This window comes from Alosa pseudoharengus, unplaced genomic scaffold (assembly GCF_046254945.1).
Source record: "Alosa pseudoharengus isolate Yale_2024_CS ecotype anadromous, Long Island Sound unplaced genomic scaffold, YU_APseudo_1.1 YU_APseudo_1.1_scf_1, whole genome shotgun sequence".
Classification (NCBI taxonomy): Eukaryota; Metazoa; Chordata; class Actinopteri; order Clupeiformes; family Clupeidae; genus Alosa; species Alosa pseudoharengus.
Genome location: NW_027468564.1, coordinates 40,190,969 through 40,207,895, shown reverse-complemented (window position 1 = coordinate 40,207,895; position 16,927 = coordinate 40,190,969). Strand labels below are relative to the sequence as shown.

General features: G+C 45.7%; 1 protein-coding gene across 1 annotated transcript in view; it reads left to right on the top strand.

Annotated features, from left to right (window-relative positions):
- LOC143127754 (uncharacterized) overlaps window positions 1-16,073 on the top strand; it is a 24,055-nt gene extending 7,982 nt beyond the window's left edge. The window contains exons 7-18 of the mRNA XM_076289443.1: window positions 1,561-1,720; window positions 2,089-2,204; window positions 2,758-2,854; window positions 4,123-4,497; window positions 4,923-5,081; window positions 5,543-5,695; window positions 5,948-6,165; window positions 7,130-7,334; window positions 7,861-8,385; window positions 12,313-14,563; window positions 15,612-15,690; window positions 15,841-16,073. Coding sequence (XP_076145558.1) covers window positions 1,561-1,720; window positions 2,089-2,204; window positions 2,758-2,854; window positions 4,123-4,497; window positions 4,923-5,081; window positions 5,543-5,695; window positions 5,948-6,165; window positions 7,130-7,334; window positions 7,861-8,385; window positions 12,313-14,563; window positions 15,612-15,690; window positions 15,841-15,979 — 4,477 coding nt within the window. The 3' untranslated portion in view covers window positions 15,980-16,073. The remainder of the gene's footprint in view (window positions 1-1,560; window positions 1,721-2,088; window positions 2,205-2,757; window positions 2,855-4,122; window positions 4,498-4,922; window positions 5,082-5,542; window positions 5,696-5,947; window positions 6,166-7,129; window positions 7,335-7,860; window positions 8,386-12,312; window positions 14,564-15,611; window positions 15,691-15,840) is intronic.
- Window positions 16,074-16,927: the final 854 nt, after the last annotated feature.

Below are 16,927 nucleotides of genomic sequence, written 5' to 3'. Positions count from 1 at the left end.
GCTCTGGATAAATGGACAGGCATTATGGAGTTTCTTTTTTTCATCAATCTATTTGGGGTTTGGCCTCGAGTCCAGATGTGCTTTGAACTTGTTTAAACGTATGGACAAGTGGGTTCATTTCACGGGCGGGAAAAGAAAGCGGGCTTGCTTCTAGTAAATGGAAGGAGGCTGACTTCATATCCCTTTTAATGCCTGCGCTGGGCTGTGCTGGCGTCTGTGTGTGTGTGTGTGTGTGTGTGTGTGTGTTTGTGTGTGTGTGTGTATGTGTGTGTGTGTGTGCGTGTTTGAATTGGTGTGCAACAGGGCCTGGCTGTCTTTATTGCACCGTTAAGTGGATGTGAATGAGTGTCAGTGAATTTGAACGTGCACACGACTCAGTGCTCAACCACGTGACCCAGCAGCAGTGCACAGCTGCAGTCACAGATAACGAATTACGAACGGCTCACAAACTAATACATTTGCAGCGGCGGCTCCAGAAACGTTCCGACCCCCGGTAAGATGAGCATGTGCATGCTGACCATGGAAATGACTGTGATATCCTTTTGAAAGGTCCCCTGACTCTCCAGGAGGCCCTCCAACCAGAGCGTGTATAATGTACCTAGATGACGTTAGTGTATCACTGAGGTCAGAGAGGATGTCGTGTGTCTCTTGCCTTCACAACGTGCGGTGTTGTTGTTCGTCTCCATGTACGGCTAGCTCATGCACACCACCCTTTCTACTGTGTGTCCTGACTAAAGGACTCTATCACTCCCCTTTTCAAAACAAAACACACAAAAAGGCCCTTTCCTGAAGCCATGAGCTAACCACGTCGGGAGGGGTGACATCATCTACCTCATATCCTGCCCGAGCCATTTTGACTGCTCCACTCACGTACCAACTGCCACCACAACCCCCCTCATCCCCCCTCATCCCTTTCCTCAAACACCAACCAACCCCACCCAAAACAATATTGCCTCACTTAAACTCGTGTTACGGTTACATAACTGACAGCCACATGCTTTCCTGAATCTGTATTTTCGGTAATCTTAGAGTCTGGCTTGCGTCATGGGTTGAATGAATGGGGGTGGGAGGTTACTTCCAGATGCTTGATGTAACTTTTCGGGGGTAGAGGGGAGGGTTGTCGGGGTTGGGGTGTTGGTGGGGGTGTTGTGTGCGCTGACAGGAGTTAAAGTAGGGGGTGGGGTGGGGGGGTTGGTCGAGGGGCGGAGGTGTCCGGGGTTCATTTGGTAAAGTTGTTAGAACAAAGCTCTTCTGCCAGGAAGTGAAAGAACCCTCAATGCTGCTGACTGGCTGATGTTGGCCGTAACCACAACATCAAAATCCCAAGGGACGTTTTCAACACACGGCATCATCCGTATCAGTTGTACAGGGGCAGGAGTTCAGCTGTGGCCACATGGCTATTGTGCAATGGGCTGGGACAGAAAGAAAATCAGATAGAATAGCTCATGCATTCCCAACAAGTACTGTTTGAGTTTTTGGAGCACCAATAAGACATTGCGTAACCACACACGGTTGTTTTAAATATCGCTGTGATTACAACGTCCTCCGCCTTATGCACAGGAACCAGAGAACCGAGGATCCTCAGGTTCCACCACAGTGCTCGGCCAATGAGAAGCTGTGCAGCACCACCACGGCCGCCCCGAGCACCGCAGAACCCGAGGTGCTCGGCATCATGGGAAAGGACATCAAAGAGGAGCAGAACCGCCTGAAAGGGGTCGAGGTCAGTGGAGTCGGCTTCTAAGAGCTTTCTGAGGTCCCTGCACTGGCTGATTCAAGTATTGAGATTACACATCAAGGGGGTCCTCAAGAGCCCACTGAAGTGATTATAGAGGTGTCCTTAGCCATCCTCTCTCATAGTCAATAACTGCTGCTGTGTGTGTGTGCATGTGTGTGTGTGTGTGTGTGTGTGTGTGTCTATGTGTGTGTGTGTGTGTGTGTCTGTTTGTGTGTGTGTCTATGTGTGTGTGTCTGTCTGTCTCTCTCTGTGTATCTGTGTGTGTGTGTGTGTGTCTATGTGTGTGTGTCTGTCTGTCTCTGTGTGTGTGTGTGTGTGTGTGTGTGTGTGTGTGTGTGTACGTTTCCTCACAGGACACTCTTGACTTGTGGGATAGAGGGGGGTTAATGATGATGACAGACACGGCTCCTGAAAGCAACACCAGAGCACAAGATGGCACCATTGGAAATGTGGAGGCGGAGGAGGAGTGGTGAGATGCCTGTCATCCTTATATAGCAACAGCTAACCAACAGAAACACACATCATAAAACACATATAATTGACATGACACAAAAACTGACTGCAATGCCTCTTCTCAATACTCTTTTAATTCTTATGACGTATAATCCCACACTTCCAAATAAATCATACAGTGCCTCTCATACTGCCGTACACAGTAAGTTAAATATGTCTCTCAAAACCTCAACCTCAAAACATTACACAACCATTTATTGTTAACTTTACTCTGGGGCATAACCTAAACTACTATGTGTTGACTAAGTATTAACAGTACAGTGCACTTTTGATTCAAGCAACCACTATTCAATGAAATTGACTTTCACATTATTATGTTTCGTAAATAATATACAGTACATACCATATAAAGTTTGCAGCAAATATAATTTTATATTACTATTATTTTATTTATTAAAAATCTGGACATGTCAGATAGGCCTGGTTAATTCTTGGTTGAGTAAGAGCTGAATAGGTGGTAGAGCTGATGACTGGGCGCTGATGGTAATACTCTGGGTCTGTATGTGTAGGAAGCAGCAGGAGACTGACGCCAGCACTGTCTTCTCAGAGGACCGAGGCTCTCGACTCTCTGAACTGGTAGAGGAGTCCACTTCATCTGCTGATAAGGTATACAGTTCACTGACATTGAAAAAAAAAAAAAAAAAATATATATATATATATATATTTTTGTCTCTTTCAGTTAGCAAATTTTACAGTATATGTATGTATGTAAGCATATGAAATAGACGCAATGTGAGACACAACTTAAAAATTAGGCCATGCCTTATGACCTGATGGATCATTTTCTTTTACATTAAAATAATGGTTTCAAACTCATTTTGATGCTACACTGACTGATACTTATACTGACAATAGGGACAGTTGAGTTTGAGAATTACCTTTTTCGTTGGGTTTAGATACTAAATGTGCTAAATAGGTCCCCAGCTTTATTTATTTATGTACTATAATAATCAATTCAAGCCATTGGGTCTCATTTGCTCTCTCTGTTTTACTCAACATGTTGATATCATTCCTGTGTAGGTTCTTTTAACCAACCTGTTGCATTCGTGGTCAAATGTGACCGATTGACAATTATTTTCTCTCAAAAATATTATAAATATAAAAACTTATTCTGACTACCACGAGACTTTGTTAACACAGGGCATCTGAACACACAAAACAAATGTTGGTCATTTTCATAACAATTTCAGTGTTTGAGTCATTCCCGTGTAGGTTCTTTTAAACATCTGATTTTGATAAGCTCTAATGCGAGGGCATTTCTGTGAGACTGGAGAGCTAATCAGACATATAAAATACTGCACTAATGAGAGTGACTCACAGAATGACCAAAAAAGATTAAATGGTTTGCTCTTTATGTACTGTCCTGATTAATTCAATCAAATATGTAGATACAGTAAATAAATAATGTCGAGCTATGTCGAGCTATTAAAGCTATTTATACCACTGCTTGACTGAATTTCCTATTGTCATGCGCTCTTTAGAATGTGTAATAAACGTAGATTATTTGCACATCAATGAAGTAGATCCAGTTGTTTGGCTGTATCACATATTAATTCACTGAACTTGTTGTGAAGTTTAAATTAACTGTCACATTGCATCAGAGCTGTAAAATACAGATATCAGAGTTCAGATGCAAAAGCCTCTAAATGCCACCTACAGTATGTCAAAAATGAGATAAAGATGGTGAGTGGATGCTCTCCACACATAGTATATGTTAATCAACTACACTCTGTTCCTGGTCTGGCAAAAACCTATAGGAGCCTGATTTTAAATGCTTATTTGAAAGAGAAGTGGTCAGACGGATTTAGAGGGTTTTGCATCTGAACTCTTCTGTCTCAAGCAATTTTTTCCTCTGCTTGGTCACCTCACCTCAGACGCGGTCATGGCTGAGGGACAACATCGCCACAGCTTTCGACCAGGAGAAGCTAGCTGAAGATCCGAACTGTCCAAAGATTGAGGAGCTGCTCGAGCAAGTGGAGATGTTGTGGGAGCTGCTGAGGAGACGAGAGGGGAGACCTGGAGCCTCCTCGGACAAACCGGCTGAAGAGGTGGAGGAGGAGGAGGAGGAGGTGCTGGATGAGGTAGATGTGCTGGGAGAAGAAGAGGAGTCAGGCCTGGAGGTGAAGGAATGTAGCAGGGGTTCTGCACAGGCCAAAGTTCCCCCCGAGAATGTGGGGGAGTGCGATTCCGGAATGCTAACAAAGTTCCTGGAACACCTGGAACAAAAGGACAGCCATGGAATGTGGCAGGTAGGAATGCAGTACCCCCCTGGTGTGTGTGTGTGTGTGTGTGTGTGTGTGTGTGTGTGTGTGTGTAAGTAAGTGGGTCTCTCTACACCTCCCCCCCTACCTCTGTTACTCTTGCGGCTACACTTTTCCATATGTGCTTCATTGTGTGTAAGAGTGTGTGTTTGTGTGTGTGCGTAATTCCGTGTGGCTTTGAGGCCTGCCTGCATAATTAGAGCGTGGCATTTACAAACACGCTCATCAAGCCAAAGAGTGACTCATATCAGCGAACCTCTCTCTCCAGCTTGTTATTACATTTTCTTTTTCGTGGCTGTCGAACCTTTTTTGGGCCGGGTTTAGAATGCTGACCCAACCCGACCCTGGCATTAAATTTCGTCCTCCTGGGTAAGCGTTTTGAACCGGTGTGGTCACCCTATCTCCTCCTCCAGGTGGTTCACGGGCCGAGCGGCAGCGAGCGGTCCGGCTGCCTCAGTGTGGCGGCAGGGAAAGTGGAGACGCTGGAGGTGCGGGTGGACCTGAGCAAAACAGGAAGCGTGAGGAAGCCGTCCCCAGCACACCATCAAGCCACAGAGCAACTCATGAACCTGGTATGGGGAATGGGCGTGTGTGTGTGTGTGTGTGTGCGTGTGTGTGTACGTGCGTGCGTGTGTGTCTGTGTGTGTGTGTGTATGTGTGTGTGTGTGTGTGCATGCGTGTGTGTGTGTGCATGCGTGTATGTGTGTGTGCGTGGGTGTGTGTGTGTGTGTGTGTGTGTGTGTGTGTGTGTATGTTTGTGAACATAATTGTGTGTGGTTGTGAGTGCGTGCTTGGTTTTATGATTAAAACTGTATCTCTCTCTGTGGGTATTCACTTCACAGATACTAAAAAAAAACCCAAAACAACAGAGACAGATCACATTTTCACACCTCTTCTCCACCACCTACATCATTTCCTCTTAATTAAAAACAAACTGTAATTAAATCTCTCTCACACCCTCCATGCATCCTCTCCTCTCTCTCCCACTCCTCCTCTCCCTCTCCTCTCCTCCCCTCTCTCTCTCACTCCCCAGCTCTCCACCCTGACGCTGCGCATCAACGAGCACCTGTCGCGCTGTGCCGAGCTCAGCATGGACATCCTGGATCTGGAGTCCAACATGGCCGCCCTCGGCGACCCCGACCTCACAGGCCTGGAGGGCCTGCAGGAGCAGCAGGACGACCTCGAGGTCAGAACACCCACTACACTTGGCAACGAAGATTTAGCTCCTTATTTGCATTCCTCTGGCCTGCTTTTCTTGAAAACCACCTTTAAAAAAATTGTATTACATACTGTTTGTTTTTATTTTTTTATCGTAGCCTATTTTTTGAAATTCCATTATTTTGCACTATATTGCCCAAAAACAAAGCTGTTTTGGTCTGTTCAAGCATTGTTTACGACTGACAGAGAAATGACTGGGTTCTCTGCAATGTCCTCTTAGGTTGATTTCCATATCATGGAAGGGGAGGTGGAAGACATGGAGAAACTAGCCGCTCACCTCAAAACCGTTCCCCCCGAGCGGTCAGTGCTCCTCGGGGAGGAGGTCCAGGCGACCTTGCAGGCTTGGGAGGAGGTAGGCCGCAGCCTGGCGGAAAATCGGGGACGACTCAGCAAGTTCAGACACCTGCGGGAGTTCTTCGAGAAGTACCTGGCCATGATGTGAGTCGAGCCAATTTTCACTCGCCCGCGGTTCCATTTTTCGCTCATCTTCACTCATCAAAGAAAAACAGGTCACTGAAAGGGAGGAATACTCTGAGATAATAAACTTTCCTTCAGGAGGCAGATGTTAGAGGCTAGATTGGATTTTTTCACCAAGCACAGTGCCAATGTTTGGTGCCAGTGAGAAAGATTACCATCTTGTTTCACCATCTGATATCTTTAATCTTGTTATCGACTTTCTCTCTGTCTCTCTCTCTCTTTCTCTCTCTCTCTATCTCTCTTTCTTGCTGTTGGTGTGTCTTCTCTCCATTTTTCGCTGCATTTCTGTCCTCTCTTTTTTACATGCTCTTCTCTCTCTCTCCTTCTATCTCAATTCAGTTCAATTCAAATTAGCTTAATTGGCATCTTAAGGCAATGACAGCAATGACACCAAAGCAACATATGTTTAACACAAGAGCGCAAACAGATACAATTATTTGCTAAAAGTATTTAAATCTGAATAATTAGTGATCAAAGTTCCTAATCTCTCTCTGACTTCAGTGAGATAAAAAAACATATCTAAATCTTTATGATAAAGATTTTACAATATTTAGTTATGCAGTTTTTCACAAAACACTAAACTCCAAATGTTTAGTTTTTTGGAGATGCAAAATGTACTTTGTGTGTATTGTGTGCATTTCTCCAGAACATATATGCCCTGAATTCCATTTTTTTTATGTAGTGTGTAATGACTGCTCAGTAGTGTTTTTATTTTGACTGCTATCTGAATAATCTGAAGACATTGTTTGGTTTTGAGCTAAAACTGTTTTGAGGCGATCTGTCTGATTTTGTGTGTCAGAGGTTTTGAGAATGTAGTTTTGAGAATGGGGTTTTTGTGTTTATAGTTGGGTGGAAGGTTCCAAAAAAGGTGTTTTAGCAATTGTGAAAAACTGTTACATATTTCTCCCTCTCTCGGTCTCTGCAGTGAGTGGGCAGAGGCCACTCGCTCCTGCCTGTTCTCCATCGGCTCTGGTGCGGCACAGACCGAGGACGAGGACGAGGGTGAGGGTGAGGAAGGGTCGGTGATGTCAGAGCTGGACCTCAGGATCCAGCAGAAGATGGAGGAGTTTACTCAACTAACTTCGGCTGGACAAACACTGATGGATGATGGCCATCACCTGGCTGAAATTGTGAGTGTGTGTGTATGTGTGTGTGTGACTGAGAGAGAAATAGAGAGAGAGAGAGAGAGCAGGAGAGAGTGAGTGTTTGTGTGTGAGAGAGAGAGATAGAGAAAGGGTGTGTGTGTCTGTGTTTGAGAGAAGTAGACAGTGAAAGAGAGCAAGAGAGAGAAAGAGAGAGTGAGAAAGAAAGAGAGCGAGAGAGAGAGAGAGACTAAATCTATCCATATTTAGGGATTGCAGTTGGCAAGAACATGCAGTATGTCAGAGCAGAACTTGCAGCTTTTCTTAGGTGGAAAATATAACGTTTAATTTTTACAACTGTAACATACTGTCCTCTCAAGACAAGTAATGTTTAATGAATGTATTTGGGTATGATGAAATGCCTCAAGAATGTACGCACATAATATGCTGTGTGGTCATGCTTTTATGCTGTTATGCAGTTTATATTAATAAGCCCTTGACCCAGTTCTGCTGTAACTAATGACGACATGTCAGTCCAACCACTGAACTGTTGTCCACTCTCTCACCCGGGCAGATCAGGGAAAGAACCGACGAGCTGCAAAGCATGCTGGGATGGATCAGAGACAACTGGAGGTCTCAGAAGGATCAAGTGAATCAGAGACAGAGGGCACCAGGTCGTGCGGAAGGCTCCGGAAACGCTCTCCTGGCACCCGAGAATAAGACAACAAGCCCGAGGCTCTCAGACTCACAGAGAGTGAAAGAGTCTCTTCTTTCTCCTCAAGCTCAGCCAGTCAGTGACAAAGATCCAACCAACCAATCACTGAGTCCCGAGCGCCCGCATACAGGAAGTGTGTCCAGCAGTCTCAGTGTCACAAGCGCACCGAGAGTTGCCACGGTCCCCGTTCACCCCGGCTCAGCCAGCGTCACTAGCGTCTCCAGCGTTGTCGTTGACGACCCGACGGGCAAGGTGACGAGGCCCCTGGGCAACAGTATCTGCCTCATCCTGAGCTTCGACGAAGAGGAGCGTGGAATCAGCCAGGTGCAGACCCCCCCCGAGCTGACCGCAGCTGCTGAGGAGCCCTCGGAGTCCACACACAGAGTGAGTTGCTGCACACGTCAAGCACACTATAGTTCATCTGGTGTGGAGTTTTGAACATTCTAACATACTGTAAGATTCTGTTCCGCAACAATTCAAGGTTCTAAAATTCCATGTTGAATTCAATGAACCCAGGTATTCTTTAGAACTTTCATTTTCCAACATTCCCGTAACACCGGTGTGACAGTACAGCTTTAAGGGTTAAGTTTACCACCTTACTATTAGATCTTTTGAGGTATCAATACTGTTCCATCTCTGAAACGTCCGTCCAAAGCCGGTGTTCATTGCTTGTCGAGAAGAGGTCTCTGCCCCTCTGTCAGTTTTTTGTTATTTCAGACCGAGGAACATTCTTAGTCCACACACAGATTGAGTCGCTGGTAATGGCAGCCATTCTTTTTTCCAAGTTTCATTTCTTTTTTTTTTTTACTTTTCTAGCCTTTGAGAGCATAGAGAAGATTAGACAAGAGCTGACTGGGCTTGACTAATGACCTCAGGTCAGAGTCCAACTTGGGCCGTCATAGGCACTAGGCCATGTGGTTTTGAACTCCGATACAGTATTTCTGTCCAGAGCAGATGGAATAGAGATGTATGGTTAGTTTCCATATTGAGTCATCATTCAACCTGTTCACTGAGGGATTAGAGCAGGAAGGGGATTTAGGATGGCCAATGCAACAGACAGGATGTTTGTGCAGACAGAATCCCTCTGGTGGGTTCAAAGGGCTAAACATGCTGTGTCTCTAAGCACAGTAGCTTACACCAGAACCGAGAAATGTTTGTTTAGACCAGAGGATGCAGCCTGCATGATCCTTGCTTAATGGTCTTTTGGGCCCCCACCATCGGCTTCAAGGCAGCGCTGCCATACCTAAACCTAACCATATCCCTAACCCTAACCCTAGTGCCTTGAAGTCGACAGTGGGGGCCCAAAAGACCATAATATCATGATCCTTGAGTTTCAATCCTGGGGCCTCACAGGTGTTACAGTAGGTGAGGTCCGTGCCATACTATAGTATGTAACCATGATGACCGACAGGAAGTTCAAGTGACGGAATGGGCTCAAAGGGCAAAGATGTGGCCACCGTGAAATTTATTTATTTATTTTTATGTTATTATGAACATAAAAAAATGCGTTGGTCTCAGTGGTGCAAAAAGTGGGTATATGCGCTATATGCGGCGCATAGGGGCGCCGAACCATGGGGGCACCAAAGCGATGGTAAAAATAATAATAATAAAAATAATAATATATTTGGTGTATTCTATATGTAGCTACCAGGTCCGGATCTAGGCTGCTCAGATTGGGGGGGGCAAATAGAAATTTGGGGTGGGCACAATGAATACCCCCCCCCCCATCCCCCACCCCTGACACACACACTGCATGCTTAGCATTTTGTGATCATTAAGGCTCCATTAAGGCTACTTTGACAAACTCTTAGGCTAGTCAGCTGATTTTAATATTTACAGATATCTAGGCGATATTTGTAACATTTATTTTGTATTTGGCCTGTTATGAAATCATGTATTGACCAATTTAAACACACTGTGAAACCTGAAGCCCAAAGTTGAGACAAGTGTGACGTCTGTGCCTGGAAGCACACGTTTCATGTTCATGTTATAATAACATGAACATGAAAGCAACAGGTAGGATTTAAAGTGTGACGTCTGTGCCTGGAAGCACACGTTTCATGTTCATGTTAACGTCACACTTTAAATCCTACCTGTTGCTTTTCACCATCCACTTATTTAACTACTGTCGCATCCCTTGACATGCCATCTCATTTTCCCTTTCTTTTTCTATTTTAGCCCCCGGCAGCTTTTTTGCTTTATCCATCTTTTTCCATAGACGAAAACTCACTACTCGTACCTGCTCACTCAGCGCTCACGGCGCTCCCTCTTCTATGTCAAAATTCTATGATAGAATCTTATGAGATAGAGCGCCTACTCTAGCCTGTTAGTCCTCTAAAATTTTATTTAAAATTGAGGAAATGCAGAAATGATTTAGAAACGTACAACAGTAGCTACATATAGAATACACCAAATATATTATTATTTTTATTATTTTATTTTTTTACCATCGCTTAGGCGCCCCCATGGTTCTGCGCATACCCCTCAAAAAATGGGTAGCTGCGCCCCTGGTTGGTCTCGAGGACTCGGTCTGAAATTACGAGTCCTTCTCCTCCCACTGTGGTCCGAGACCGAGTCAAGAGCGAGTCTTTGAAGGAACAAGTCCGAGACGAGTCCGAGAAAGCAGAAATCGGTCTCGAGACCGGACTCGAGTACTACATCACTGGTCTGGGTTACACAAAGCTATAACGACACAATCATTATGTTTTCTTAATGACCGACAGTTTAGTTTATATATAAGAAATAATTTTGCCATAAAGTAGGCTAGGCCAAATGTTCGTGAAAAGGCTTGATTTACACACCTTGTAAAGTGCCATAAGTAGGCTGGTTTACCAAATGACAGACAGTTGAATTTCTGAATAAAAAGAATGTTGGTGCAGTTTTGAAATCTTAAACGTGTAATCCCACACAAGCATAACGTGGTTAGGGAGGGGATGTGCTATTTTGGAATTTTACCCGGATACAACGAATAGCCTACTATTTTTTGATTGGATGTCGGTGGCTATTTATTTTTTGATTTGTCTGGTGAGTGGTGCGCTAGTTCTGGACCCTGCGAGAAATCCTCTCGTATCCCTGCGCGTCCTCTACTAATTATGCAGATACCTTGACATCCCTAGTAACCTAATATTTCTGCGTGAGCGTGTGAACTTGTTGAATTGCGTGTGTCTCACGCCCATTGCGTGAGACTTGAGAACCCTGGGTAAATGTTTAGAGTATACTCACTGTGTGTTTCCTGAGTTTTGACCCCCTCAGGCCATTTGGTTTTAGCTCCTTACAATAGCAGTTCAGTAACAGGCACAGGGAAGTCTCATAACAGTACCAGTTTGCATGTAAACATATGTTCAAAGAGACAAAGAGTATACAGTGTATGTGTGTGTGCCATGTGTGTGTGCCCTATGACATACAGTTAGCATGCACAGTCTACATAACAGTCTACCAGTCAAGCTGCAGAAACACAAGAGTCTTATTACACTGACTGTTTTCATGTAGCCTTTTGGCTGAAATGAGTCATAACATTTTTTTTTTTTTTCACTTTGGAATCGCAACGATTTGGACCGAGCGTGGAGGAGACTGTGAAGGCCAGTGCGGTGCAGACATTTTGGAGTCAACCTAAATCAGTGCACCAATTCGTCTTCCCCCAATATCCCCCTCACTTTATGGCAAAAAGTTTTGGTCATCATCCCCATAAATCTCACACCAAAGTCATTAAAGTACACCCTGAAACCCAGATGTCAGCCCATAGGCCTAAGTACTCTCAATTCAGCTTGGCTTGGTTGTCCCCTTAACCCCCCCCCCCCACCCCTCACTCCCTTCAACCCCCTCCCTCCTCAATGGTTGGCGTGGCGAAGGAATGACCTCATAATCGAGTTTCCATGGAGTCTCCATGACGCCTCGTGCTTTGAAATGGTTCCCAGTGGGGTTTTTGTTGGGGGAGGGGGAGTGGAGGGAGAGGGGGGGCAGAGAGGTTTGAGGAACAATTAGCGGAGGTATGCACTGTGAAGCACACCAGGGGCCCTAAGCGACCATAGGATTTATTAATGTGGCATGCAATCGACTTAGTCACGTCTGTGGCTGTCACCAGCCACTGCAGCTGGGAACCCCAAACAATACCATATGATTTTCATAACGCCTCAAGAATTTAGTGTTTGGACAGAGCCCCTGTTTTTATTGCAGAGTGTGCAATGCGATGCTATGCAATGTGATACAATGCGGTTAGACTCGAGTGGTTGTTTTTCAGCACGTTTTTTTCCGTTGTCTCATGCTGCCTCTGTTCTGTTCTCTTGTATATGTCTTCCTTCCTCTCCTCCACAGGTGAGCACTTTCCTACATGTCAGCGACAACAGCAAAACCCCAGAGAAGTCTTACGAGGATGTTTCTGCGTCCGGAACCGGTGAGGACCAACGGCTGCCACCATCATCATCATCATCATCATCATCATCACCTCCAAACTCCTGCTGCTCCTTCTCCTCCTCGTCATCATCATCTTCCTCATCATCTTCATCGTCTCCATCCACATCGTCCCCTTCATCCTCTCCCTCTGTGCCTGCCGTTAGTTCCGTCTTTATTCCCACGCTGTCCAAAATGGCCGCCGTCCCGTCACGCCTGGACGAGACGGTCGCGACACCAGGGAAGAAGTGGCGCTGGAGCTCCGCGCTTGGCATTGCAGGACTGGATGACTCAGCGTCCAGAGCGTCCACCGCCTCTGGCTCTCCTTCCTCCTCCGCTGCTGCGTACTGCACCAACACGTGGCCACTAGGCCGTCGGAGGCCGAGGCCGAGGCGCTCGCCCGTCAGCGCCGAGCTGCAGGTGTACGTGAAGCCAAGCCCTCTTCTTCTTCTCAACGCCGGCCAGACTGGGAGACCTGAGGCAGGAGCCGTCTCACGTCTGCGCGACCAGGCACACTCTCACTCAACACAGCGCATGCCAGCAGAGACCAGCACCACTAGCAGTCAGATCAGGAGCCAGCGGTGCTACTTATCCCTGGGCTCCACTCTTAGCTTCAACCTGCCCAAGGACCTGGGTCAGCTGCCGTCCATGCCTGTTCTTAACGTCCACAATCCATCAATGAAAGACCTGGGTCAGCTGCCGTCAGTGCCTGTTCTTAACGTCCACAATCCACCAACGAAAGACCTGGGTCAGCTGCCGTCAGTGCCTGTTCTTAACGTCCACAATCCACCAACGAAAGACCTTGGTCAGCTGCCGTCCATGCCTGTTCTTAACGTCCACAATCCACCAACGAAAGACCTGGGTCAGCTGCCGTCCATGCCTGTTCTTAACGTCCACAATCCACCAACGAAAGACCTGGGTCAGCTGCCGCCCATGCCTGTTCTTAACGTCCACAATCCACTAACGGAGATCAGTGCCGCTGCTGTTGGCTTGGACTCTGATACCCAGGCCTCACGGCAACAGCCCCGGCCAACATCCCTGCCCACTGCCCTGCCGACTGCCCTGCCAACTGCCCCTCAGGAGCCACAGCAGATTCCATCCTTGTCCAAACAGAAACAGTTCATCCTTAGCCCAGTTGAGGAAGCAAAACATGAGACTCCGTGGGACCAAGAACATGAGGAGGATCACCTGTCTGACACTAAGGTTCCTGAATCTTCACTGTCATCGACAAGTGATACCATTAGCACCATTAATAGTAGTGCCACTGTTAGCTCTCGCCCTAACCATTCCCCAAGGAGCTCTGACTTAGCCAAAGTGCAGTCAAAGGTTGCTCCGTTCATTACCCCCCCTAAAGGTGAGGATAAGGATGTTGTCCAGTTGATGGAGATGAAGGCTAATAATGAAGACAGTACGAGTAAAGCCAACGTTCATCCACTGAAGAAGTTACCTTATGGTGCTACTATCAAGCCAAACCACACTTCTGTTGTTCAAGCGACGGGCTATCTTCACAAGTGCCTGAGTGTTCACACTAAAATTAAGGACCTCAATGGACACATTTATCACAGGCCAAAAGACATGAACTTTATTAAGTCAAACTATATAGCTAGCACAACAGAATACAGATCTAGTGTTAGTGGGGACTCGGTGAGTTCAAACGGAAGGCTGAGTGCTCATAAGATCAGTCGCATCATAGTCTGCGCCGACGTCAATTGTTCAGTGTGTTCTGATACTCCCGTATCCATGACAACAGCCAGCTCTAAAGGCTTAAACATTGGGGCCCGTGGCAACCGCGTGGATTCCATTCAGCCCGGTCACTGGGAGTTTGAAGAGGAAGAGGAAGAGCTGAAGGGGATTTGGTATGGTAAAGGTAACCATGGCGACAGACAGGAAGTTCAGGCTGCTGGACTCCCTGCTGCGAGTTCAAAGGGCAAAACCAGACGGACGATTCCATTAGAGAAGCTAGGTGAGCCTCTGATCCAGTGTCCTCCTCTGCAGTCCCCTGTCCAGAGGGCCCACGAAGGGTGTGACGTGTTTGTCTGCAAGGAGGAGGAGGTCACCCCTGGAAGTCCATCGCCATCTCAGGCTCAGTGGGGGGAGAGCAGTGGGCAACGTCTGAGTGACCCTGAGACAGCGCTTCCTCTGGAGACGGCAGAGGGGGCCCTCTCTCTTAAGTCAGGTGAGTGTAAAACTTTAGATCACTATGGTATTATCACTGTCAGTAATCATCACCCATCCATCCATCCATCTACAGTGGCAAGAGAAAGTACGTGAAGCCTTTGGAATGATCTGCAGTGTAAATGTGACTCAAAATATGATCTGATTTTCATCTGAATTACAATAATGAACAAACACAACCTCTTTCTGCTGATAACATACAATACAAATGATTTCGTTGTTCTTGTCCATATCGAATACACTATTCAGAGAGGTTGGGTCATGCAGCAGGACAATGCACAGAATTGCCTGAAAAAAAGAAAATCTACCTTTCAAAGTGGCCCAGTCAGAGTCCAGGCTTTAACCAAGAGGTGCTGTGCACTAACCTCAACAGAGCCATTCACACCAGACAGCCTAAGAATATGGCCGAACTGCGCAAACAGACTAAAATACTTCCTGAATGTTGTAGATCTGATTCACAGTTACCAAGAGCACTTGAGCTTATTAAGTGCCAGAGGAAGTTCAACCAGTTATTCAGTCCAAGGGCTCACTTTCACTTCCACCAATACTATGAATGATTTACGGGTGTGTTCAATAAAGACATGAAAGAAAATTGTTTCTTTTGTGTGGCTTAATTAAAAGCATATTGTGTTCACTTGTGACTTGTGACTTGTGAAGATCAGGTTATATTTTTTGCGTCCAATTAATGCAGAAAGCCAGGTCATTCCAAAGTGTTGAATGTTGAATGTCAATAAAATGATGAGAAGAAGGCTTTCTGTCTGTCTGTCTAGCTTTCTACTGCCAGCAAACAGTCTTATTCTTTTAATATGCTGTGTACACATCACTTTTGGACTACAGTCAGACAGTCAGAAAACAAAAACGTTATTTCTCAGAGCCTCTATTTTTTGTGCTACCCAAATAATAATAAAAAAACAGCTGGGTAAAGTGGTTTTCTCTTTAACAAATATAAAGCTGCTTTAAAGTTTCCATGATTGATTACTGGGCCTTGAAACTTGAACTATGAGAATGCTCCGAAGTCTAAGAGTGCCACCTGCTGGTTGTGTTCACAGAGTCTTCCAGTCGCAGTGTTCATGAATTTTCTGTCAACACGAAGAAGGAACCCGTGGCCTTCACCCTTACATTGCAAGGGTAATTTGATCAGCATTGTTACCTTTCTTTTCGGGAAAATAAAAAATAACTAACATAATACACTTAAATATAGATTTGTGTTAGAGGTTGGCCTACAAAAAAAAAAAACTAGAAACTGACAACTGTTCCTTTTTACATTTTTGCCACTAGGGGGCCCTCTGGTTACACCGCAGTGCACGCCAGCGAAGGACCGCTCTGTCTGAAACATCCCGGGAGAACCGAAGAGCACACAGACATGAGGCTTCCACAGGTCGCGCAGAGCGCATTTAGCATCACCAGCGCAAACTGACAAGCATGTAGAGACAGGGCGCAAGGGATGTTCTGGACAAAACACTGTAAAAATAAAACTGAACATGTAAGAGAGACTGAGTCCCCCCCCCCCCCCCCCCCAACTGCAAAAGTTATAATGCCTAGGCTACAGGGTGTGATGAATGAGACCGTTCATTAAAATGTACATGTTTTCTTTGATGTCCGATTCTGAAATGCATTACTTGCAGAGAGATTGCTGAATATAATGCCTATTGCATATCGTTTACTTTTGACAGAGTGTGAAGACAGCATGGTATGACATCTCTTGTCGCTCTTTTAGAGTGTTTGTGACCAATGTTCTTCCTCGCACTTATTTTCTTTCGGGGAAAATAAAGGAAACTTGCTAACAATGACTTGTCATTAAGGTATCCATCATGGCCCTAAACAGTGACTAGATTTTGAATTGCCTATTCAAGGCTAATTATCGACTATGATTGCCTAACATATGCCACCCGCCGAGATGGCGAATTATATGCCCCACACACATTTCCCTCATCAGACGGTCTTCCTAAAAATAGCCTGACATTTTACCCGAGCGTGTAAAATCGCAAAGATTGACAAGTTGAACCAGGGACTAAAACAGACCCACGGGCCTATAGACGGTTGCCCGCGGACATCTTACACATTTGGTGGAGTTTTCCTCCCATCCATGACTGAACACGTCCATCCACAACATTAGGCTTTATTCAGCACAATGAAAGGCAGATTTCATTACTTACACATAACCTAAAAGAAGACACCGGAGACACGTTCACCGCACCCTGCCACCGGAGGAGGCCACTAGCGTACCAATGAAAAAAAAATGTTGGTCCCAAACCGTTCTCATTGTATGAGGTTAAACGTGCCTGAATTGGTGCCAATTTGATTTCAAAGAATGTGCAATTACAATACGGCCAATTGCTTGTATCAATCCTACTTCCCTCTCCAG